The sequence below is a fragment of the Platalea leucorodia genome (assembly GCF_965183815.1).
Source record: "Platalea leucorodia genome assembly, chromosome: 2".
Taxonomy (NCBI): Eukaryota; Metazoa; Chordata; class Aves; order Pelecaniformes; family Threskiornithidae; genus Platalea; species Platalea leucorodia.
In genome coordinates this window covers 103,829,930-103,854,656 of record NC_138824.1, presented here as the reverse complement: position 1 = coordinate 103,854,656, position 24,727 = coordinate 103,829,930, and the positions used below count along the sequence as shown (strand labels likewise).

Sequence of the window (24,727 nt, the reverse complement as noted above, 5' to 3'; positions counted from 1 at the left end):
AAATATCCCAGGATCCTCCATTCACTAGTTTTTCTTCTTTTGCATTATTTTATTTTATATTTTTGCAGACACAGAGGGCTTATAACAACTTTAATGCTTACTTTCTTGACAAATTAAGATCACCCTACTATTATTTAAAGCAGTGCACATCTTCATTTGGTCCAAATAGGCAGATTCTGCCCATAATTTGAGACTGTATGTAAGTACATTGAAGCCTTTGCTTCTCTCTGTCTGGGCAGACCTAATACTAGTATGTCAACAATGGCTTAATCAAACCTCTTTTAAAGAAGATCACAACCACAGGTTAACACTTTTTCAACAAGCACTGTTTAAATGCTGACGGTCTCTGAGAGAGAAGACATCCCTTAGCTAATTTTCCATGCCCGTCTTTGCACTGGACAGTCCTGGTGTGCCATCCTGTGTCGCACGTTCGAGAACAAGAAAGCCACGGCCCCGTAACCCAGCGGGGTTGCGTGAGCTGTGGAGTTACTTTGCTGCTGCTGCTGCCACTGCTGGTGACAGAGTTAGTCATTTGCCCTTGCTTCTTTGGCACAAAGAAACTATAGCGGACATCCACTGGTTGAGTTGGATCAGTTGCAAGTATCTGCACAATAAGAACCTCTTTTGTGGCAGAGTGTCCCATGGCGTGCAAGAAATCATCCTTGTGACTCCAGCCGCTGTAGTTCATGACAGTCCCGTTGATGTCAATGATTGTTTCTGAAGTGGAGATCATGTATTTTCCATTGACAAGGTACTCACCATTTTTCTTTTTCAGGGCCAGGTAGGCAGTGAACCTGCTCTGGTCCTTAGTCTTGAACTGCCGAACTTTGATGTGGGTTGCCCCTTCTGGGATTTTCACTACATCTGTGTAGCCCTTGCTGAATGAAGTTAAAAAAAAAAAAAAAAAAAAGAGTACTCAGTAGCTAGCGTGAAATAAGCCTCAAGTCTTACTGCAATGCCTAATGAAGTCACTGGCGTGACACATCTTGTTTCGTTTTAGTTCAGGCCCTGAATCCATCCAGCTTGAGGCTCATCTAAGATTAATTTAACCAGGCTCCACTGTTTGTCTATTGTATTGTTCTTTATGTTCTTGAAGAAATTTCTACTGCGGTTATTTCAAATTGCTTAATCTTTATCTTTAGTAATGATTTTACGTGAGTCAGATACAAGAGGAATGAAAAATAACAGATAGTTTATATATTTCAGCAAAGGGTGGGAGATATGAAATACGATGCACGCTTTGCCTGCCAAGGAAAAGATAATGAGATATGCATTGGTTACAGCTGTTTCTTGCTGTCTTTGCTATAATGATGATTAAGGAAAGCATGAGCAGAGTAACAGCTGGGTAGAGGTACCTTGGGAACATTTAAAAATAATCTTGATCACTGAGAAAAAATTTGTTTACTTTTAAATTCATAAAGCCAAAGATTAATTGTCAAGTGTCTAATATGAGGTGCACCCAAATGTTTAATTTGTACCATCACAGAGTTCTCTCTGCTGCTACTTATGAAGTATCTTAATTCAGATTTAGAAAAAGATATTTAACTCTTCTACTGCAAGTGACAAGCATTCAAAACCTGTAAGTGTGCTGGAACTTATCACTATTCCAAGTATGTTATTTATTTTAACTTCACTGATATATGGAAAAAAAATCTAAAGACTATACATAGCTATAAGCTACCAGCTGGACTTCAGAGACATGTATTTTCATTTCTAAACCTGTGACAAAACCATTCTGCAAGTATCTCATATCTGAAAAGTTCAGTGCTGAAACTTCTAGAAAAAAAGGAATGAGAAAATATACTAAAAATATGTAAAAGTGAAGGGGTCTTCTTTGGGATTGTTTAAAGAACAGACTGCTAATTTTGAGAATTTTTGGCTGCACAAGTAGAGACAGCACAGACTACAGATTAAACCCGGCTATTTCCAGCAGTTATGGGACAACGACTAAAACTCTATTGATTTAGCACCTCCATAAAGCTGAAGGAATAATGGTGCAAAAAACGAGCTGGGGGGGACTCTGCTCTACAGCACCGCATAAATATTTTTACATAACAGTTGCCAAAATAGCTCTGTTAAAACATGTTATTAAAGTTACAAAATCACTTGTTCAAAAACTAAAAGCAATGCTGGAGAATTCAAGTCGTCTGCAGAAAGAACTGTAACACTCCATGTGCACAAAGAAGCACGTGCAGCCTTAATTCTGCCCTTTCCCTACTTCTGACAATTTGGCTTTACAGCCTTTTGAAAAAAGTTCTTAGGAAGCACGTTTTCCAGAAGATTATGTTTTGACTGCTTTAAAAAAGTACCAACGAATGTTGTTAGGGCAATCCTCTGCAATGGGAAATACTACTTTCCCCTTGTACATTCAATAGTTTCCCTGTACATTTAATGTACAGATTGCTACAGTTTGGTTCACAATGGACAGTAACTCAGGAGCTGCTATTTTTCAGTGGAGAAAAGATAATTTTACTACAGCCACTGCCCTTTCATATGTAAAAACAGTTTACAGCCAATTAAGATTTCACTATTTTAATGAGGGGTTTATTTTAAAGTCAATTAGTCGCATAAGGGAATTGTCTCAATATTTCCAGTAAAAAATAAATCCTCGTCACTCCAAAATTCAATCAAAATCAAGTTAGAACATACTTCTTACTTACAGGTTGACTAGTACTTTCTAAATGGGGCAACTTTTTGAATGCATTGAGGTTGTATTAATATTTTACTCTGTGACCAGTCTCGTTTCAGTTAAAGGCATGATTTGAGGACTAAGATGGTAACTTCATAGGGATAATTGTAATAAAATCTCTCAATTTCCAAGTATATCTATGCTACAAACCTGGCTTCACTGAAATTCATGGAGTCCCTTTAACATTTTGCTGGAGCCTGGATTCCAGCACAAGGATCATTACTGAATCACATGAAGTATATCTCACACTGGCTTCTTCATTTAGACATCCCAGACATTGCAATATTTACAAATTGGAAAAGATTTGGTTTATATAATTACTAATTTGGATGGAAAGTCATTCTTTTTGGCAGAGGTGCTTTGGCATCAGCAGGTGAGTAATCATTGGTTTACCAGGAAGAAGATTAGTTATGTTTATTTTCAGAATAAATTCACTCTCAAAGCCATTTTTGACTGCTATTAATCAGTATGTTGAAATGTATAGAAATAAAAGGTCATTTCAGGAGTCAGATTTCAACTTCTGGTAGCTTTCAATATGCTATGTAAGAATTTGGAAGATATAAACCAAAATCAAGTTTATGTACATTTTAAAAGATGGTACACTAATGCAGTCACAGATACTGAGTAGAAATGGTCAACTGAAAGTATCTAAGAGTAGATCACTACAGCAGTCCTTGGAATCTATGTAAAGGATAATTAAAAATCCTCATTTTTCTATGAATCTTAAGACTTGAAGAGGGAGGGAAACAAGAATTCAGACAGAAAGCAGACTTACTTGACATTGGTATCTCAGTACAAAGCTTACTGCTGCCCTCAATGTGGTCAGGGAAAACGATGGGGCGGTTCCTTTTATTTTACTTGTATTAAGTTTTACTATAGTTAAAAGCTGAACTCTGACAGAAATATGTCGTATGGAATCATAGAATCATAGAATCGTTTAGGTTGGAAAAGACCCTTAAGATCATCGAGTCCAACTGTTAACCTAACACTGCCAAGTCCACCACTAAACCATGTCCTCGAGCACCTCAGCTACCCATCTTTTAAATACCTCCAGGGATGGAGACTCAAGCACTTCCCTGGGCAGCCTGGTCCAGTGCCTGACTGCCCTTTCGGTGAAGAAGTTTTTCCTAATATCCAACCTAAACCTGCCTTGGTGCAACTTGAGGCTGTTTCCTCTCATCCTCTCCCTTGTTACTTGGGAGACTGACCCCCGCCTCGCTACAGCCTCCTTTCAGGTAGTTGTAGAGAGTGATAAGGTCTCCCCTCAGCCTCCTCTTCTCCAGGCTAAACAACCCCAGCTCCCTCAGCTGCTCCTCGTAAGACTTGTGCTCTAGACCCTTCACCAGCTTCACTGCCCTTCTTTGGACACGCTCCAGCACCTCAATGTCCTTCTTGTAGTGAGGGGCCCAAAACTGATAACTGCTATAAATATTTTGACATAAAAAAATCCATCTGGGGATTGATATTATGCCAATGGACATGAAGGGATATAGCAAATGCCATGCTTAAGCCTATGTTTACTTCTGACATCTCATCTAGTCATCTAAGCTCCACATACACTCAGCAGTGTGAAAAGGTATTTCTAGGGTATAATCCTTCTTGGCTATTAAGGAAGACTTTTACAGCTGTGCTCTAATGCTGTCTGCTTCTCTCCACTAACTACATAAGGAATCCGTGTCACTAAATGAGGTGGGATCTCCTCATTGTCATTCACAGTTAGATGAGATGAAACATATTCTCAGCGTGTAACTTGCTAACACAGCATCATCTGGGAAATGCAGAGTTTCAGAGATACCCAGATTATTCTGACCCCAACAACTTTCTGATTCACTCTTCTCTTTCCTTTCCTCTAGAAACCACAAGCCATCTGACACAGCAAGATTAGCAAGTAGCACAAGACGCTATGCCTTATTCTGGGCCGATTTCCTGTTAATGGGGTGCTCACCTGTATCACTGGCACTTTGTGTCAGAAATGAACTGGGTGCAGTGTTTTGCCAGTTGATTATTTGCCAGTTTGGAGTAATGTTAACAGGCCAGCTGTAAACATCTGGAAAGTGCAATAAAGCACAATGTACTTTTTTGCTCAATCTTCATATGAACGTAAATCGCATTTAGAGACGGAAAGAAAGCAAGCACATAGCAGAGTTACTATTTGCACAAGAAGATACATTTACTAATACTCAAGATCAATACCTCTTTTTGGTAAAGGTTCCCATGACTTTTGTGCAGCTGGAATTGTCTCCTCCACACACCCCGCATTTGTCATACTGGAGCTTTGAACCAATGATGCCATCGCAACCAGTTCGGATGCATTTTCCCCGGACGCAGACTGAATTACTGTACGGTCGACATTCAGTACCATCAGTTACCTAGGCAATAAATGACTCTTAAGTTAAAACTACCATGGAAAAGATTTGCTTCTGTGAATCTGACTGGCAAAACCCAGTTACTTACTTACGTCACCTACTCAGAACAGAGTGCCTACCCTGACAGACCAGACTGAGTTTCTCTAACATTCCCAGCACAAAAGCAGATGAAATTTAGCAAAGGGCTGAAAGCAATGACAGATAACTCCACCGTAAGACACTAAAATGACCCTGGCTTTAATGATGATCTCACAGCTTATTAATAATAACAATAACAGTACTTGTAGATAGCCTTGCATTTGAGCTATCTACATCTAAATGTCACCTTCATAACATTCAGAGGCAGAAAACTGCAAGTATAAGCATGGGAGACATTTCATTTCAAACTGCATCTGATATAACAAACTGACCACAAGTCACATCTATACTAATTGGCTAATTATTCTTTATTAATTGGCTCCATAAGAGTTACTCTGGACTCCCTTAACATAATTCAGGGTGAAACTTATTTTTTTACTCATAGTACTCTTTCTCCTCCAGAAAACCCCAGAATGACAGATGACTCTCCGGGCAGAAACCCCTTTATCCACTACTGAAAACAAACTAGTGCAGAGTGCTCTGAGAGGCCCATATTCTTCCTGAATCCACATATTGAGATGTGGAAAAACTTATCTCATTTAAGAGGCCAATTCTGGTCCTAATGTATAACCAGTGGATCAAACCATTAAATCTAATCACACAGTTAAATGTTTGAATCATATGAGTAATTTCTTTTCCCTTCTTGTAGGGAAAGATTTCGAAGATACAGGACACTTCTAAACTGGAGCATGAAATCGTGATTGGAGATGCCATTACCTTCTGAGAAAACACCACATAATAGCCAGTTCCTCTGGCTCGGCAGGTGAGCTTGCAAACGTCTCCAGGAAGTACTCCAGCATACTTGGGGACCCATTCAACAAATGTCTTGACACCCTTTGCGTCAGACTGATAGCCATTCCTTGCTTCACACTGCTCTTGTCGAAAAGATTTAGCTGCAGAATTATTCACATCATTAGTGACTATTTCAGACCACGCTGCAAATATCATCATGCCCATTCCAATTTCTTTTTTACATAATTTTTAAGTTACGTCACTTCACCTCTTTATTTAGAACTCGCCTTCAAATCCTTCAACTGTTTTAGCTTGGAAATCTTCCCATGACATAATAAGCATTAAAGGACTAAAGTTTGCATTACAGTTCATTTTCCAGGACTGAAATTTCTTTTCATTCAAGGGTCCTTTCTGTATGGCGTCAGGGTGGGGATGGGGGAAGAATTACGGTATTGTATTAATGATGAATGTCTTGCCTTGGTAAATATGTTTTGGAAAAACTACAATGGACCCTTGTTGCTTCCTTTCACAGCAGATGCTCAACATTTACTATCGATGAACATAGAGGCTGGAGCATGAAGGCACTTTGGCATGAAGGCACTTACCATTTGCTGGGCAGGGTGCGACGTTGCAGGAGCGGTAGATGGCCCTCTTGCCGGTGCAGTACCGGCCGTTGTTTCTAGGAGCTGGGTTATTGCAGTGACGATGAGCAAACTGAACTCCTCCACCACAGGTACGGGAGCACTGTCCCCAGGGTCCCCAGGACCCCCAATTACCATGGCTGGAAGCCTGAAATATATGGAACAGTGGGAGGTAAGGACGTCATCCAAGTGTAAATAAAGGTGCTACATCGCAAAGACACTGCTAATGTTTTCCTCAATTGAAGGTGATTCCTTGGTCATTTTAATCAGGGATAACAGGTCTTAGGAGTCTTCTTTCTCCCAGCAGAGTTAATTTCTGTCATTTATCTGCACATGGATGACATCTCATTGGCACTGCGCATGCAAAGGCAATATGAGGCCTTGCTCTGCACAGCTGCCTTCAGCTTGTTTCACGGGACACCCATGCACCAGAAATAGCACCCATAGTCTCATGTGCTGCTCTCTTATTTTTTGCTATTCCTACCAATAGGGCCCCTTAAACTAGCTCCAGGGCATTCGGCTCCCAGAATATGTTCGTAAGGCTAATCTATGATTAATTAAATGCAATTATTGTGATGTGTAGGTATTGCTCTGAATTGCTGGTAAGAGATGGAGCTGTCAGATGTAGTTTGCAACTCTGCTAAATTGGTTACCTAGAAAGAGTATTGCAACAGCATGTAGAAGTACATAATTCCACAAAAAGGGCGTTATAAGGGCTGTAGCTTGATTTGAATGACTCTCATAGTTTGCAAATATCTTCACAAAGCTCTACAAGTCCATACCTCCTCTGTGGGTATAACAGAAGGGGCAGTGCTACTGTCTACCCAGCAAATTTAGAAGTATCTGAATTGTGCAGTTGAGTTCTCATGAGCCTGGGGACTCTTCAGATGTATAAAGTTGACAGAGGGGACTCTGTCACTGGAGGTGCAAATTTTTCTGCTCCAGAAATTATATTCTGGATGAACTTCATCCACCTTTCTCTTCACTAGAGTTAGGGCCCCGGGGCCTTTCAGATGAGGGCTGTAAATTAAATTTAGAGATTTAATTTACCTCGCAGTCCATTGCCAAGAAGTCAGGAAGCTAAGAATAGGTCCTTGACAATCTTTCCGTATGTCCTGAGACCTGACTTACCGAATGGGCACATCCTCTACTCTGACAGGATGCTCCCAGTTTCCCAGGAATTAAGGCTTTCATACTTCAAGAAGAAAACATGCCTCCTCAAATTCAGCAGCATTTTTCCTATAGCCCTTGCCAATAACACTCCAATTACATGCTAAAAAATAAGGCAGCTTTCAATCTGACTTCCATAAAGTCCCTTTCACTCCCACAAAAATCAGCGCCTTTGAGGATCATGCCTGCTAAAATTCCCTAGGGTCACAGCTGGTAACTTACTGAGTAGTACTTCTTCTTGGTTTTGTCAACACATTTTCCCTGGAGGCAGATCCTCCCTTTTCCACATGGTGTTCCCTCCACAGCAGGCAGCTTCTTAGTCAGACAAACCATCTGACCTTGGCGCACAACTGCGCACCAGAGGCGAGAGCACACGTCCATACCAGGACACACTGTGTATTCGGGTCCAAACGCCAGTTTGCACTGACGAATGGCATCGTAGGTTTGTCCCGGAAGCTCCTCGGGGCCCAAGATCTGCTTTCTCGGTTGGTCCAGCAAACAGTTACCTAAAAGAGCAAAGCAACCTATTATTACTCATTTCCTAGCTTTCTCTGCAGTGCTGCAAATCTGTCATTCAAGTTAGGCAGATCGATAATGACAGCGAACCTCATTTGAAGGATGCTGACATGAATGGAAAGGCTCTCTGAGGTGTCATCAGGTTTTGGACAAGGTCATACTATTGTGACAGTGTTGTCACTCAGCAGCACACCAGGTGTCGAGCTGCCTATTTCCAGTCTGAGGGTGTAAATGAGTTTTAGTCAGGTCCCTTTGGCCTTTCATCCTGGTTTCCTTTACTTGAATTGACTCTGAACACATTCCACTCTATTTATCAGTTTGTAATTTAAGGAATGATCAAGGCTCATGGCAAAGTAAGCAAAGTTGTCATTTGAATTTTGAGACAGAATGTCAGAAATGCTAAAGCTTCTAAAGGGATGCCAGAAAAATCACAAAACCCAGACTTGTAGCCAATGAGGCACATAAAAGAAAAATAAAAGAAAAAAACCCCAGCAGATCAAAGGAAAAATATAAGCTGCATATCAAAACTAATGTTGGCGGTAAATCTGCACTGGGCTTTCCTTATAAGGAATAATACTTGGCTGCTTCTGAAATTAGTTTGAAGAGGGCTATCCATTTTATACAAAAATACATAAATAACAGAAAGAAAAGGAAAAAATAGCATAAGCTTAAAGAATTGAATATGTGTTTTGAGATATATTGCAGAGGTCAATATTTGTCTGGCACACTCTAAAAATGAGAATTTTAGGTTCTAGAAGATCTACTGATAGCATTTTTTTTTACTATTGAAAAACCTACTTGTTGACATGCAGAACTATTTATTCAGTGTAACCTCTTTTACACTTCATGAAAGGGATATGTGGTCTGGGCAAGCTTCACTTATCCTTGGCCAAAATAACTTACCACAATTTACCTCACTTTGGAACGTACACCAGTGTTCTTCAGTTGAATCATGGGTGAAAAAAAGGCTATCTATAAAATCCTCACTATTTACACAAAAATGGAATAGAATTTCAAGCTATGGCAGTGAATTTAAACAAGCCAAATACCCCATCTCTCAATGGCTTGTATTTTCCCTCCAGAACACACACTTAACTGCAGCTGTTCTTTTTTTCCTCTAAAGACTAAGGCCAATTAGCCAAATCAGCCAAATATTCTTTCTGCATCATCACTTACTACCAAAAAACTCTCTGTCTTGTTAAACTTGTTCCATTTGTCCTTTGCTGACTCTGATTTACCCTAGCCTTATCTTTCATCTGGATTATGCTGACTTTTTTAATGAAGACAAGGTGTGCCAATGCTAACTGATGAGCTAAGTGCCATGAGATAAAGATAATTTAAGGTACCCTAGCGTTCAAAGCCTGTTGTAGTGTAAAATATAAATTCATGGTGAAGAGTGAGGAAGCACAGATTTTTTTTTTCTGGGGTTTCTGAGAAGGACATCATTGGCAAAAGTTGCTGTCAAAAATACACTCTGTAAAAGCAAAGAGCAGCAGAAGCCCTACTTCATATGTCTTGTGATGGGGGAGGAAGCTGGTGTTAGGGTGGTGATGGGAAGGCACTAGCATGTCAACATTTAGTGGTAGACACTACTGTTACATATATACTGCAGCGTTTAACAAACTCCCAAGTGCAACCATTATTCAGTATTTTAAAACATCGTAATAACGCATAATTTTGCCATGATAGATCTACCATGACTGGCGTGACTGGAAACATAAACTTAGAGAAAAAAGAAAAAAGTCACATCCTTGCATGTACTTGATTTGTCAATCATTTGAGTTAACGCCCATTTGAATATCTTTCACATGTGAATAACAAACAGGTTTCACAAGCTTACAAAGGAAATATAGCATTTTTCCCCTTCAGAATACAGGGGAATAAGAGCCAAAGTTCTCCTTAACCAATACTGCTCTGAGGAAACACATATAATGTCTATAAAAGCCAGGTGTTCCAGCTGATCTCACATGATAAATTCAAAACTGAAGGTAGGAAAGGCCCCTAAGGCTTCCCCATAGGAAGAAAAAAATCTTTATATTTACAGATAGTAGCAGTGGTAATCTATGTTTAGACAGGTTGCAGGTGCAGTGCAGGTGTTTTCACCACCAGCTGGCCCAACCTCCTACTTGTAATGGTCAGAAAAGACAGAGATAAGTTGGAGAATGGTTTGCCCTGGGCCCCCCCGGTTGAGAGGGGCAGAGAGAGCTTCAATTCACTACATGACATTGCAACATACAGAGCTTGTATATACTGCTATTCCCATTTTTTGTCCTGAGTACCAAAGAACATCTGTGTGCCCTGGAACAGAGCAACATTGTTGTCTGATGACAGTGTTAATTAAGCCATCTCATTATCTCTCCTCAATGTTATGTGCAATATATCTTGGGAGAAAAAAGGCAGAAGAAGATCTGTGCAGGAAGCAGATAAGCAGGATATAAATTAATTTCAATAGAAGTAGTCCTTGTTTCAGGTTGCACAGAGCACCGAGCACTCTGACAAACACTATAAATCGCAAGCAATCATACCACAGCCTAGTGCTTGGCATGACAATAAAGGCAATTAGTACCTTAGGAGAGGGTTGGCTAAAAGCAGATGGAAATAAATGTCACTGTCTTCTGGACACTAACTCAGCCTTTTCTTCCTAAATGTCAAACTGCTGTCTGGGGTTATCTCCTGGGTGTAAAACAAATGGTGATATCATGACAATGATGTTTATAGTTCCCAGAGTGGGCCTCAGGAGACAGGGAATCAGCACCTTGATCCTCACCAGACCTCCTGGTTGACCACGGACAAGACATTTATATTGGGATTTATTTAGCTGACTTTAGCTGTATGTAATGCTGGTGTCTGCAATTCAGTCAGCTGTCAGATGTTTCACTACTCAGGCAAACGAGTTTATGGTGTAATTCAGCATCACTAATGCAACTCATGAGATCAGTCAAACCATTGATGCCATTGATTAGGCCCCTCTGCACTACGATGGGAACTCAAATACCCAGTTTAGGAGTAGCTACCTACATAGTTAATACCCACATTTTATAGCATGAGTCCACTCCCTAGCACCACTTTCCAAATTTAGAAAACAGGAACATCAGTATTTGACAAGGTGAGGTTAAGGAACTAGAGAGTCAAGACTGTGATGTTTGCTGTTACAGCAGTATGGGGTGAACATCTAAATCTATATGGGAAACGTAAAGCTTTGATAAGACATTGACTGTTCTTCTGTAGTAGAATACTGCTCACAGATCCAAACTTCTGGAAATCATTCACATTTCATTATGCTTAGCCATAGGCAGCAGCAGATGAAGCACTTCATTTATTTCCCCACACCAATGCTGCCATGCCCTGTTTGCCACAAAGCACAATTCATGAGCTCATGCCTGCTCAGACCAAAACCCCGGTGCAATCTGCTTATGCTGCCTATTAGAGAATGGAAGAGTCTCCTCTTGTTCAGTGTTTCCCACATAAGCTTCCTGTGACTATGCAAAATCCGGTCACAAACATCCTAAAAGAAAGCCTGGCATATGAATATCTGTATTCTTTCATTGCAACTGCTATTTTGTGCCTTCCTCCTCTACATCATGCCTGCGGCACTGCTCAAAATTACACCTGAATGGTTAAGGGTTTTTTCCTCTGCCTAGCAGCACTTGAGAGGGAGAGGATTTTCTTGTTCTATGGGAAGACTGCAGGGGAGCACCTTCTTGAAAACAAAAAGGGAGGGAAAATACTGCAACTACACGACAGTACATCTGCCCCAGCTAAGGAAAAAAATGAGCAACCCAAAAAGCAGACACATGCCTATTCTGAAGGAAACACGGAAATATGGCACATTTGCACTGTTTTATTATCAGCCCAAAGCAGTCTGAAAGGCAGCGTCATGCTCTACTAGGATCCTGTGGTTTCTGGTACACTCAGCGTACATTACAAATGGGAATTATGGAGCTATGGATTCATTCACTGGCTGGAAGAACAAAATAAAACCAGAAGTTCCCTTCCTAAAATAACGCATGTCCTTTCAGCACAATAATTTGAGGAAACTGCAATTTAAATCACTGACTTCCATTTTTACTTCATAGATAGTGTTTGTGTTCTGTTAAGACAAATCTTTGATTTAAGATAAATAACTGAAAAATTATGAACTTCAACAGAAAAGGAAGACTGTTACTTAGAAAAGGTTTCTGAAGGGCTGATCTTTCAAGAAAAGAGATTCCCTAAACATTGTATATTTGAAATCACACCAATAGCATCAGTAAAACTAATTCCCAGAGGACTATGGACCTCTATGACGAGAAGTTCAAATTTTCTGTGAATGATTTCATCACGTCGATAACTCTTTGAGACTACATGCCTGAGAGATAACTACTCATGAGTACTAGAAAGGGCAATGTACCCTAACCTATCCATTAACAGACTGACAGATCCTAAGCCCTTTACATGCAGCAAAGAATACAAGACTTTATGAAAAGTGTCAGCAGTTGAGGACTGCTAAACTTCATGTACAGGAAAACAGCACTTATGCTGAACAAGGAGACCATAATGCAGCTCTGAAGGATCTGGAGCTCCTACCTACTTTTACTGGAAAAAACTGGCAGTTATATTCTTAGACCTGTAGGACTGACTGTTACAGCCCCTCCTTACTTTCACATTGAGACTGGGTCCAGCTCATGGGTAAGGGTCCAAATTTCAAGCATCCCCCCAGGTACGAACAAGCCAAAGGTGAGGTGGGTGGGAGAAATGCTCTCTTTGCTTTCTTTATTGCTGGAGAAAGTAGCCAGCTGGATGCACAGTAAAGAGAAGAAGTCAGGTCACAAAAAAAGGGAAAAAATGAGAACAACCTTTCTACTCGCCTGCAGCAGGAGAGGAACAGAAGAGAAAATGTTTTTCAGTGTTCCTTGTGCTCTCTAAGAGATCATTCACGGATGGCAAGGGAGGTCCCTTTTTTTACCCCAGTGAACTGTACTGTACCTCAGTAACTAAACTCAAAAAGGAAAGTTCTCTTCATATGTGGAAACTAACTTGGTACTATTAAGTCAATGCCAGAGCAATATGGATCATAAAACAGGACAGCACAGATTAATGGATCTAATAAAACTGAGAGAAAAAATGAAGTCATTCTCCAACAGAGGAAAATAGGAGAAAATATTTCAGAGAGCACTGAAATTAGCCGACAAAATATTTAAAGGCAAAAAACCCCTTTACATTCAGCAGACATACCATACTTTTTATCCATAAGCATTTTGGTTACCATAACAACTTGATCCATTCACTCAATTATGTCATTTTTATCTCAGCATTTTGGAATTTGAATGGTTTGTTTAAGAACAGCAGTTGCTTTGGGAGCACAATGAAGACTTTAAAATTCATTAAAGAGTGAAGATTATGCTTTTTCATTACTGCCTTTGGAAAATGAAAGTTTTGCACTTATTCTCCAAAGGATAAATGACATATTTAACAAATATTAGTTACAAGACTTGGAAGGTAAGCTCCTGGGGCTGAAGTAATCTTTTATCATATGCAGCACAGAGGAGTCTTAATTCTTGCTTACAGCCTGTCTACATAAACAATAAATACAATGGCATTATAAATGTAATAAATATAATGGCATTATAAACATAATAAATATCATTAATGGTAACAAGAACACATACACTCTGCTCATACCTGTCGTCTAACGCTAAGCAGACCATGTCACCCACGTTAATTTCTGTGAGGAAAAAGCCATTTCCTTGTGTCCTCTGTTTAAAGCACTCTCTGAGCTCCTATCTGTGGCATTTGGGAAGACAAGACTAATTTCATGCTTTTAAAAAAACCTGTCCATGTTCCAAACCAAATTATTGCGAACACACACTCCATCAACTCTTTCTTCTCCCTTGCATTTCAACCATGCAAAGGGAGGGTGAGACTCTGCCAGCCTTTTAGACCTTTCCCTTGTTTTGCAAGCACTTCCGAGACAGTCCTGAAGATGAGCAAGGAATGAACAAGCTGGTATAAAATGTTCCTATTAAACAAATAGATCACAGTAAAAACTAACATGTAGCTGACACAAAGTGTGATAATACATACCATGACCGTCATCAAAAAATTCTGTTATAGTTGCTGAAGTGCATTTGGACCAGGGTTTTGAAGCATCGATGCTAGTCAGAATGGAGGACATCAGGCGCTTGTCTTCCATGGAGCCAAAGTTCTCCTCACAAAATTTGGAGTCATCATGGGAGAGCCCAAGTAAGTGCCCTATAGAAGTGAAGCAAATAAATAAAATGATATGACTACCCATAACAGAGTTTACCAGCTGGATCTCACAGTCAAGGTAAAATGAATTGTATAATTCATTCTCAAATTTTGAACGGCAGCCCAAAGCAGGCCACTTGAAACGCAGGATCTCTGCTTGAAGAGAAAAAAGCTGTGACAGTTTACACCATTACATATAGCAAGGAAGTAATGCCACCAGCTGACATGTCATTGAACTGGGCTAACTGAAACGTGATGAAGACTAAAATGAACTGTACTCATTTATACTAGTCAACAATTTAGTTCTTACGTTTTTCCAAATCATCTTTAGCAAGAAAGACTAATACTTCAGTCTGTAAAGATGTTCTGCAACTGTCTAGAAAGGTGCTACAATATCTTTCTAAATGGACAAAAATGCTAATATTTATGGAGCAACTAAACAAACTGTATGTAAATTCTTAAAAGCACACTCTCCGCTGAAGTGCGAGTGCCCTCTACGATACATCAAACAATCTGAATAATGTTTTCCAAACAGTCTTCCACACAGAGAGTCTTGTTTTGTGCAAGGGTGCTTTTTAGTATTGTTTTGGTTAGAGTTTTAGTTTTGCTGGGTTTTATTTTTAAATGTATATGGTATTGGATATTTATACTCCAGAACACAAAATAATGTGCGCGCAAAGCAGCACACGATGGAACTTGCAAAAATCCTTAATGTTCAGGGAAGTTCAGTCCCGTGCTAGATGAGTTCTTGTAAGTGTGACAGCAACCTTTTCTGTAGATCAGCGATCCCCATCTTCTCTAGTCTCTGGGCAACAATAATAGATCGCAGGCAACACACTTTGTTCCCTCTGTAAACATCAGGTTTAACTTTAATTTCCATGCCCACATGGGCTTATTTCACAGCCAACTTACTATCCAAGAGGTAGCAGACTGAATGGGAACCAAAGCTGCAGGCAGCTCCAGCCTGGCTTTTACACTCACAGTCTTCAACCTAGGCCAGGAGATGATTAATCAGACATCCAGGGCTTAGACCAAGAGTGCTTTAATGATAAGGACAAAGACCACCCATCAAAGCCACTGCAGAGAAATAAACCTGATGCCCTCAAATAGCAGCTGAAGAGACAGATTGTATTATTCTGCAATAACTAAAAGCCTTCTACGTACCACCTCTCATGTTTCAGTATAACTGTTGTAGACTAGCTGTAAGGTGACACAAATAGGGACACTGATGGCAGGATATCACATTCTGATATTCATAGTAATCATAGAATCATAGAATGGTTTGGGTTGGAAGGGACTTTAAAGATCATCTGGTTCCAACCTCCCTGCCAGGGGCAGAGTCACCTTCCACTAGAAGGCATGACAATAGTAATAACAATAACAATACCTACAATACAGGCTGGAAAAGCAGCAAATTTTATCTATTTGACTCATATAAACTTGCTGTTATGTTGTTTTCATCTGCTTTGGGGGAGAAGCCAAGAAGAAAGAGATGGAGACAGCACTCACTGTTGAGCTGTATCTGAGATTAGGAAAGTAGCTATCTGACCAGAAGTCTGTGTTAAGGCTGCAGGAGATCAGAAATCAGGGTTTCTGTCCTGTGAGAGAAGCCAAGGTATCACCTGGCAGCCTTACTCACATGCTGGGTTCCTGACCTAAGGGTGGAGCTACAGGAAAAGTACAAGAGGACCTTATCTATCACTTTGAGTTGTACCAGTGATGACTGAGAACAGCCAGTCTCTTCTGCAGCTACTGAATTCCCACTGGAGTGGAGGTGGGAAGGAGAATGAAGAGAGCATTTCTCTTTTTTTCTTTTCCCCTGATGCGCACACATTTACCAACATCATTCAAACACAGCTACTATTTGAATAAAAGGCCCTGTAGTATTATAAATGCTAGTAAGAATTTATTCAAGGAACTTGGGTTAACACTGATTAGAGTTAATACTCCTTTCCGTGTTACTACTGTTACTAATTGCTATTGCAATGCTGTACAACAAGTACATTGCTGCAAAAACATAATGAATCAAACTTTCATACTGAAGGCATGTCTAATTTGGTTAGGCGTTGGAACAGACTGCCCAGGGAAGTGGTACCATCACAGTCCCTGGAAGTATTAAAAAAACGTGTGGATGCGATGCTTAGGTTTAGAGGTGGACCAGGCAGTTAAGTTAACAGGTTGGATTCAATGATCTCGGAGGTCCTTTCCAACCTTAACAATTCTATGATTCTATGATTCAATGACTCTAATTACTGGTGTGTTTTATATGCAAGATTTGGGCTTATTTTTTTCTGATAGGTAAAACCACTTTCCTTTGGCAATACTTATTATATATGGGCCAGATAATGCTATTTTTACTCTGCGCTGAGACACAACTGAATATCAGCAGGTACATGTCAAGTTTCAATCTGATATAGCAGAATATAAATACTTGCTCTGAAGAGATGACAACTTTGTTTTATTTAAGCCAAATGCTGGTGTTGAGCAAAGTAATTCACTAGTAAGACCATGATTTCAAGCAGACACATTTCTCTGACAGAGCAACCAAATAATCAGTGCATCCCTTCTCACCTATAGAGCAAATTCTGTGGAATTGTCACGAGCTAAGCGTTTCATGAATCAGCAGCTACTGTGCCCATGAGGACTACCTCTGCCTCTGCCAAAGTCCTAGACACTGGCAACGAGTGTCTTCAGGAAACGCAAAGATGATGTTATTTTTGGCTGCCCTTCTATACAATGTTATCGCTATACTTGTATTCGTGCTAGTGCACTGAATGGCACCAGGTCACAGCTCATTTCTGAGAACTACGAGCAGAGCTGACAGGTTAATGAACCTCAACACATGCCTAGTAGTAATATAACTAGAACCATTTTCTCTTGACATTAAATAACTCCTTGTGGCATGTTTCACTAGTGTTCTGCTAACTTAAGCAAACATTTACTAGAGAGGGCCTTAGCCCCATCCGCTAGCTTTTGTTGATGTGCCCCTCAATATGCAGCACAGCTCCCCATTTAAATCAGGACCGTGCACACGCTGCTTTGCAGAGCTGTTCAGGAGTTTCAGCCAGTTTCTTGTGCTTTACTTGAATCCGTGCACTTGAATATGCATATATTACCAATCAATTACACAGAAATACTTGCAAAAAATTAGCCTAGTAAGCATGAAAACACCGTGCTGGTTGACCTAAGTCTCACTATAGCAACCTTCTCTGCGACAACTTGTATTGCAGGAACAATGATTTTGTATTTACTGTCCCAAGACTGCTCACAGTTGTAACACTGCAAGAAATTACTTCACTGCCACATGCTTGTGAAATAAGGTACTGAGGTTCTGTCAGTGGAAAAGGAGTTTCATTTCTAAGGTAATAAATAGCTCTGGGTGAATAACAAAAGCTGGAGGATTGTTCAAAAAGTTCGGCTGAGTAACATCACACGGCACACATGTTCAGTGTAGGATAGGAATAACAGTTAGGTGCAAACTAGCAACCTGAGAACTGAATTTTTCAGAGTGCTCAGCATTTTATAGCACCATTCAGAACTACCCAAAACTCTATGATGGGAAGGACTCAGTCTTGTAGGGCAGAATTCAAGTTTCTTAACCTTAACACCCTCCGATACCGCTCTGCAATGCTCCACCCATTTAAGATACAACTTTGCTCTTTATACGAATCCCTTTCTTGCATAACCGTACTTCACATTTCGTAACTTTGTTCATCTTACGTGACAGACATCCCACATGAGTGCATAATAAATGACTTAATACACCGCAGATATGCACAGGCCCTGTTAACACTAATGCTTCTGGATGTGCAACCTGGACGCCTCTGAGTTTCTCTGCTACCTACGACATTCTTTTCACACAGTTTTTGTGTGTTTAAGTTCCTCCTTGAACTAACTTCATCAGTCCTGGCTTTGGAAAGACCTCTTTGTCTTTCCTACGTGTGTTTTTCATCCCTGGCTCCTCCCGCAGTGTGATTTGTAAGCAACCTCAGCTTAGACTACCTACTGTCAGAGCAATGCGGTCACACCATGTGAAACTACAGAAATCCTACAGCTGAGCAATGCGAATACTCCTGGAGCAGGCGAGGGAATATATTGTGCTTTAGCTTGCTCCTGGCTTCCCCGCCTGAAGATGGTATAGTTTCCTTCCCTCTCTACTCCGAGAGACGCACAGACTCTGTGGAGAATGTAACCGCTGAGCTGTGGATTGAAGTTGTTCTTCTTCCTTTCTTTTTTTCTCCTCCATATATGAAAAAAAAAAAAAAAGCTTCAGATATGAGAAAGCTTGCTACCAAATCTCAAGCTCTTCGCTTTGAGCAGAGAGACTGCAAATTTTTCCATAAAATGATTGCAGATTAGTCTCCCTCTCAGAAATGGCTGGACAGTCTCTGTGGAGAAGTTCAGAGTAAATAAATAAAATGAAATGCTTCCCAGGCAACTATTCAGCACAGAACATTTCATCCCAAATACTTTGGCAAAAGCACAGGAAACTGAAACAGGGTCATCTTCTGCAAAGTGTCAAGCTACTGGCTTCACCTTTAATTAGAGGGCAGCATAACTTCTATACTTTACAGTGATAAATGGGGTAAACAGAGGACATACCTCATTAACAGTGTCTACTTTGTCATATTAAATAAGGCCATTGTTCTAATGCATGACGAGAACTAAGTCACTTACTTGGCAGACTTCAGCTTTTTGAGGAGAAGCTTCCCAAAGTGTTTGTGAATCTCTCTTCTTATTTTTAAAATTGTCAAAAATAATTTTAAAAATTCATGACAAGGAAAGAAGTAGTAAGTAGCAAATAATTTCCAAAATATATAATTCTGATTGTCAGTATCTGAGCTTCTAAATTAACCACCAGTGACATTAGTGAGGGTAATATCTGTTCATGGCATTAAATATATGGATACTACCTGTCCATACTAATTTGCCAGTTAACTTCATATGTATGCTTACAAACACTGTGAATACAACTTTCAAAGAATTTTATGGAATTAAAATTCCCAATACTTATCACAACCTAAATCTCTCCCCATCCTAGCTTGGGCTTTTAAGGCACTCTGACCATGCCTAAAACAGATTAAAATATATGACCAACTTCCAATGACTCTTAAAACTGTTTTTGCCTTTCATTAAAAATAATCAAAATTCAAAATATCACAGTGATCTGTAATCTCTAAATACTGTCTAGCTAATGTATGCTCTTTTTAGTACAGAAGTGGGAACAGCAACGTACTTCTACACCTGCGCCCTTCATCCTTTTGCATCCAAGATCTGAAGAAGGGACACTTCCCTTCCCACTTGAAAAGTCTCGCCCCCCCCAACCCCTCGCATGCATGAACGTGCTGGTATTACCACATATTGCTCAGGACGTTACGGTGGTTTCTGGCATTTACTGGTGGGGTGCTTCCTTTCCTAAGAACCAATGTGAAACAGTGACAGGAGATCCTTCAAGTGATCCTGTATGTAAGCATGATTCCAGCAAAAGCTTTGGGCAAAAGCAAAGACTTAACGAGCGCAAATCTTATAATGAAGGCGTTTAAAAACCATGCCAATTTTAGCACCACAACATTTTGAACTACTATGAACTTCAAACCAGGCTATTGAAAAAAGAAAAAAAAAAAGGCTCCCAGCAGCTGTGTAAAATGATGACTGATTGAGAACTGGTTAGTAGATCATCTGATGTTTTCCACTTAATGAAGCATCTTACTGGTGTTGACAGTTCCCACTGAGTGAAAATGACATAATATAATTTTACCAGCAGGATGGTGTTTAGTTAAGTTATGCTGTAGGAATGCACAAAATGGTAAAAGAAACAGATGGCGAGGAGGCAGGGTTTACCCTCATGCAAGTGAAGAGGAGCTAGCCTTCTTGTAAATCGGTTCCTTCCCAAACGGCAAAAAGACCAACGAGCTCAATGGACTGACAGCCTTTCTACACAGCCTGCCTTCTCCCCTTGAGGTGAGAGAAGGTGTGACTACATCAGTGAACTGCTGAAAGCGGCATGAAAGCAACCTGCAGACTTTGAACCCTAAAATATTTTGGAACGTTGCCTGCAAGGGGCTCTTGACACACCTCAGTCTGTTTAGATCCTGAAGCAAGAAATGAAGGAGTCAACAGCAGTCATCAGCCTCTGGATCCCAGTTCACCTGCACTGTCTGCATTCCTAAGAGCAGACCTTGCACTTCACAAGCTTCCCTACCCCAGCAACTACTGAAGGCCAACGCCCCTTACAGCCCAACAAGAAATAATGCCCCTAATGGCTTCAAAAAGAATTCCTACACCTTGTAGGAATGGAGTGTATATTCCTAATATAGGCTGAGAACACTCCAAAGCAATTATGACAAGTCTGTTAAAACTTACATCCTCTCTAAATATCAGGGCACAAAGAACTCTGCAAGTAAATCAGGAGCGCATCAGAGCTACGTTGGATGCGTGGTGAAGCACACTGCACTGCAGGTATTTTCTTCCCAGAAGCACTGGGAAGCAAAACAGAAGTTCAGGTATTTCCGAATTTCCTTAAAATATGTTGCCAGGCTATCTATAGAGGTTCTCTGAGTGAACAGCATGCAAAAATTACTCTAATCTCATTTATTTTTCACTGGTACCTCAAGCATAGGAATAAAGAAAACAAAAAGCGTCCCCAGTGTATAGCAAGTAAAACCGAGCTTTTGCTAAAACACAAATCGTGGTGGCTCTTCTGGAAAAAAAAAAAAAAAAACCAGCCTTATTTATGGACATACACAGATCTCTAGTGCTTGAACTGAACAGCATGTCAAAGTACAGCTCTTGCTCTGAATTTGACCACAAGACACATGCAAAGTGACACAGCATGCTAAAAAATGCTGCAGGCATTGTAATTTGTTTTCTTAGAAAAGCTCAGCTCCGATGAAGCATGTGTTTTTCAGTGAGGTCATGCCTTTCACCTAATTTTCAGTGGCGATGACTGGGGTACAAAAGGAGGTCAAGTGATTTGCCCAAGGTTACCCAGTGAGTCACTGGCTCTCACGGGATCGGGATTCGGGAAGCTCCTGGCTCAACACTCCTTGGTCTAATCACCAGCCCATACCTTCTGCACGAGCTTCTCGCTCTCTCCTTTGCTAAACAAAGACTGAATGCGGTAACTCTTTTAAAATAAAACCATTTCTTTCTGCATGTACAGTTTTTCTAACTTGTGTGGAGTACTTGACTCCTCATTAAGAACTGCATACTGATATCACTCAGAAATCCTCTTGAAGTCATAGGAATTTTGCATAAAAAATGATGGACTTAAGCAATAATGATTAATAAAGTTGTTTTTTTATAAAACAGAAGTGTTCAGAATTACACAAGCTTACAAAACCCATGTATAGAATATAAAACTGGCTATTCCTCTTTCTTCATATTTGAACTTTCCTTCCAATTTTCTTTTCTTTGACTGCTATCCATCACTTATGAAAGAAAAAAGAAAAAAAAAACCACTCTCTCTTTTAAATCTCCAGCCCAGAGGCAGTTTTTAATATTTCTGGCTTAAAAGAGTTCTTCAGACTGAATGAAACAATAGTCTGAAGTGCAGCTTCTTTTCAGGAGCAGACACAAAAAAAAAGCCACAGTCAGACATCCATACACCAGTCCTGCAGACTTTACACAAAACAAACTTCTGCTGAAATGGCTTGTTATAACAGACTTCTGCAGGAGATCACAGGCACATCACCCCCATCAGACAGACAATTTGCAGGCAAGATTCCGGCCAGGCAATGCGGACTAGGCCATCAGAAACCACTGTGTCCACACAGACTCAAGTAATCATTAAAAAGATGTGGTCCTGGAGGTCCGCACTACATCTGCTATGCTAATTAATGGGGCATGTAGAAGATAAATACTAATTTTAATGAAAAAGTGGGAGATGGTGACACCCATTTCACATCTGTGCAACTCAAGAGTTTAACTCGCAAAGAATATAATTCATGGTAGCTCATGGTAAATGAATGAACTCTGGGAAAGTATATAGTGCAAGAATGTAAAAATTGCATTGCCTGCTGCCTGTCTATTGGGTAATTCTGCCTTCCTCTCTGTACCAGAAGTACTTTCCACACAAAACCGACATGATCACACCGGTAGTATTTACCTGCCAAGGAGGAAAGGAATGCCTACTTTCCCCTGCAGTCTGGAAGACGGGGGGTACAGGCACACACATCTGAAGTGGATTTCTTTTAGAATCATAGAATCATTTAGGTTGGAAGAGACCCTTAAGATCATTGAGTCCAACCGTAAACCTAACACTGCCAAGTCCACCACTACAGCATGTCCCTAAAATAATTTTGGATAAGGACTGTTCTGAAACATTAGGCAAAACAGTTTCATTGTCAATTCCCTTATCCTTGCAGAGATACTGATATTTCACTCTATATATTTGGCTTTAAGTTACGATGTTTCAGGATCTGTAGCAACTTTTCAAAGCATAGCACTTGTTTAATCTAATTCTTCATGAGGTTACGTGCACAGAAAGATCAGCACAACTCCAGAAAACCTCTGAAAACTCGGGCCATGTTAGTGCTGTGTCTGAGTCACTGCCTCAAGTCTCTGGTTGAGAACATGGCCCCCCACCTCCTCGCTGCTCTGTCAGAACCGCTTCACGGAAGGCAAAGATCCCCCGTCTACTCAGACTTAAAAGTATGCGGTAGATAAAGAAAAGCTCAAGCACATTCAGAACCTGAGGATTCAATTTTTCTTCACCATATCCATTTCCCCCTTCCATCTCTCCACCTTTCCATGAAAACTGTCTCAGCTTCACTAAAAAAGGTTTGCTTTAAGCACCATGTGTACTGCAGGTGGAACAACTACGTATTACATATAACATTATAAGTTAATCAAAATATTGTCGGGCAAGCCAAGAATTTTTACCCAAAATTTTAACCAGCAACCTTTTGTACAGCTGATGTTTGCTTTTTGAAGCATCAGTTACATTTGCTGCCCCACTCTTCACCTCTTGTGAAGGCTTAGCTTTGACTGCCCATCTTTTCTCTTAACCAAAGGGGATATGTTCATGAGGGCTTAATTCAAGAGCTTTTGCAAGCGTACGCTTAGGCAGAACTTTGAAAAAGGTTCAAAGAGAAGGAATCAAGCAATTTTGCTGATGTATGTCTTCAGAGAAGACTTGGATGAGTGTACCCTCTCTCTTTTTTGTTGTTTTAAGAAAGCAAATGTGCCTAATTATGATTACCTGGATATTTGCCTAAACTTCATCTGTCATGAAGGAAACATAATACGAAAGTCAGACAACCTTCACCATTTTTTCATGTGCCTATAAGATTCTCTGCCCTTGGCAATGTATCCTCCTTGAAATGAAAGGCTACAAAAGATTTGTACCTGTCAAGTCTGAAGCTTGTCTTTATCTGCTTTATCTTGACAGCCTTGAAATCAAAGGGCTACATGTTCAGCAGTGGAAAAGAAAAGATGACTGTATTTAGTTACTTTTGAGTGTATACAAAATGAGCACGTGGTAAAATATGGAATAAGAGTATTTTTTGACTCTTCTATGGACATCAAAAGCAAGACTACCATTTAAATATCATACAGATTGTTCTTGGTTTCAGTTTTTTCTGAAGAAGGGTCAGAATCATACAGTTTGCTATAAAGGTTACATAGGTTAGACATGGTAGGCAGGGCCCTCTTTCTACAGAGGCCTACAACTCAAACACAGGCTCAGGCTCTGAATAAATATTTTCAATCCATTCAGAATTCAGTAAAATGGTATTTTGATGTATTTCAGTGAACCACCTGAGTAGGGACCCCAGGAGTGATACCTGACTTCTAAAATGGCTTCTTTACATAAAATTATGCTCTCTAATAAAGCACTACACTTTGCTGACAGCGCTTACGATATTTTTGTCCTCAGTGGTGGCAGATGCCACAGAAAGACGGCATGCTGAAAAAGATTTGGTATTAAACATGTTATTTTCTAGTTTTAGCTTCCGTACAGTTCCTTGATTTTAGGTGCTACACAGCATAGCTGTGGAGGAAGTTGTGATAACTTCACATAACCATAGAAAATGAGGCTGAGAGGTGATGCTGAAAAGCCATCTTGTGCATCCCTCCGCCCTAGGGTAGGATCAGCGTCTCCTAAGCCACAGCTGTTTTAGCCAGCCGGCTCCTGTGAACCTCCAGTAATGGAGATTTCACAGCCTCCCCAAGCAATTCACTCCTGCCCTTAACTGTCCTTCTGGTTAGATGATTTTGGCTAATGCTTAAAGTAAATCTCCCTTGCT

The 24,727-nt window shown here is 40.2% G+C and overlaps 1 protein-coding gene across 1 annotated transcript in view; it reads right to left on the bottom strand.

Moving 5' to 3' along the window:
- Positions 1-273: 273 nt before the first annotated feature.
- ADAMTS5 (ADAM metallopeptidase with thrombospondin type 1 motif 5) overlaps positions 274-24,727 on the bottom strand; it is a gene marked incomplete at its 5' end in the record, with an annotated part of 41,614 nt that continues 17,160 nt past the window's right edge. Inside the window, 6 exons of the mRNA XM_082303968.1 lie at positions 274-878; positions 4,883-5,058; positions 5,911-6,086; positions 6,531-6,714; positions 7,959-8,242; positions 14,316-14,483. Of these exons, the coding sequence (XP_082160094.1) occupies positions 305-878; positions 4,883-5,058; positions 5,911-6,086; positions 6,531-6,714; positions 7,959-8,242; positions 14,316-14,483 (1,562 nt within the window). The 3' untranslated portion in view covers positions 274-304. The remainder of the gene's footprint in view (positions 879-4,882; positions 5,059-5,910; positions 6,087-6,530; positions 6,715-7,958; positions 8,243-14,315; positions 14,484-24,727) is intronic.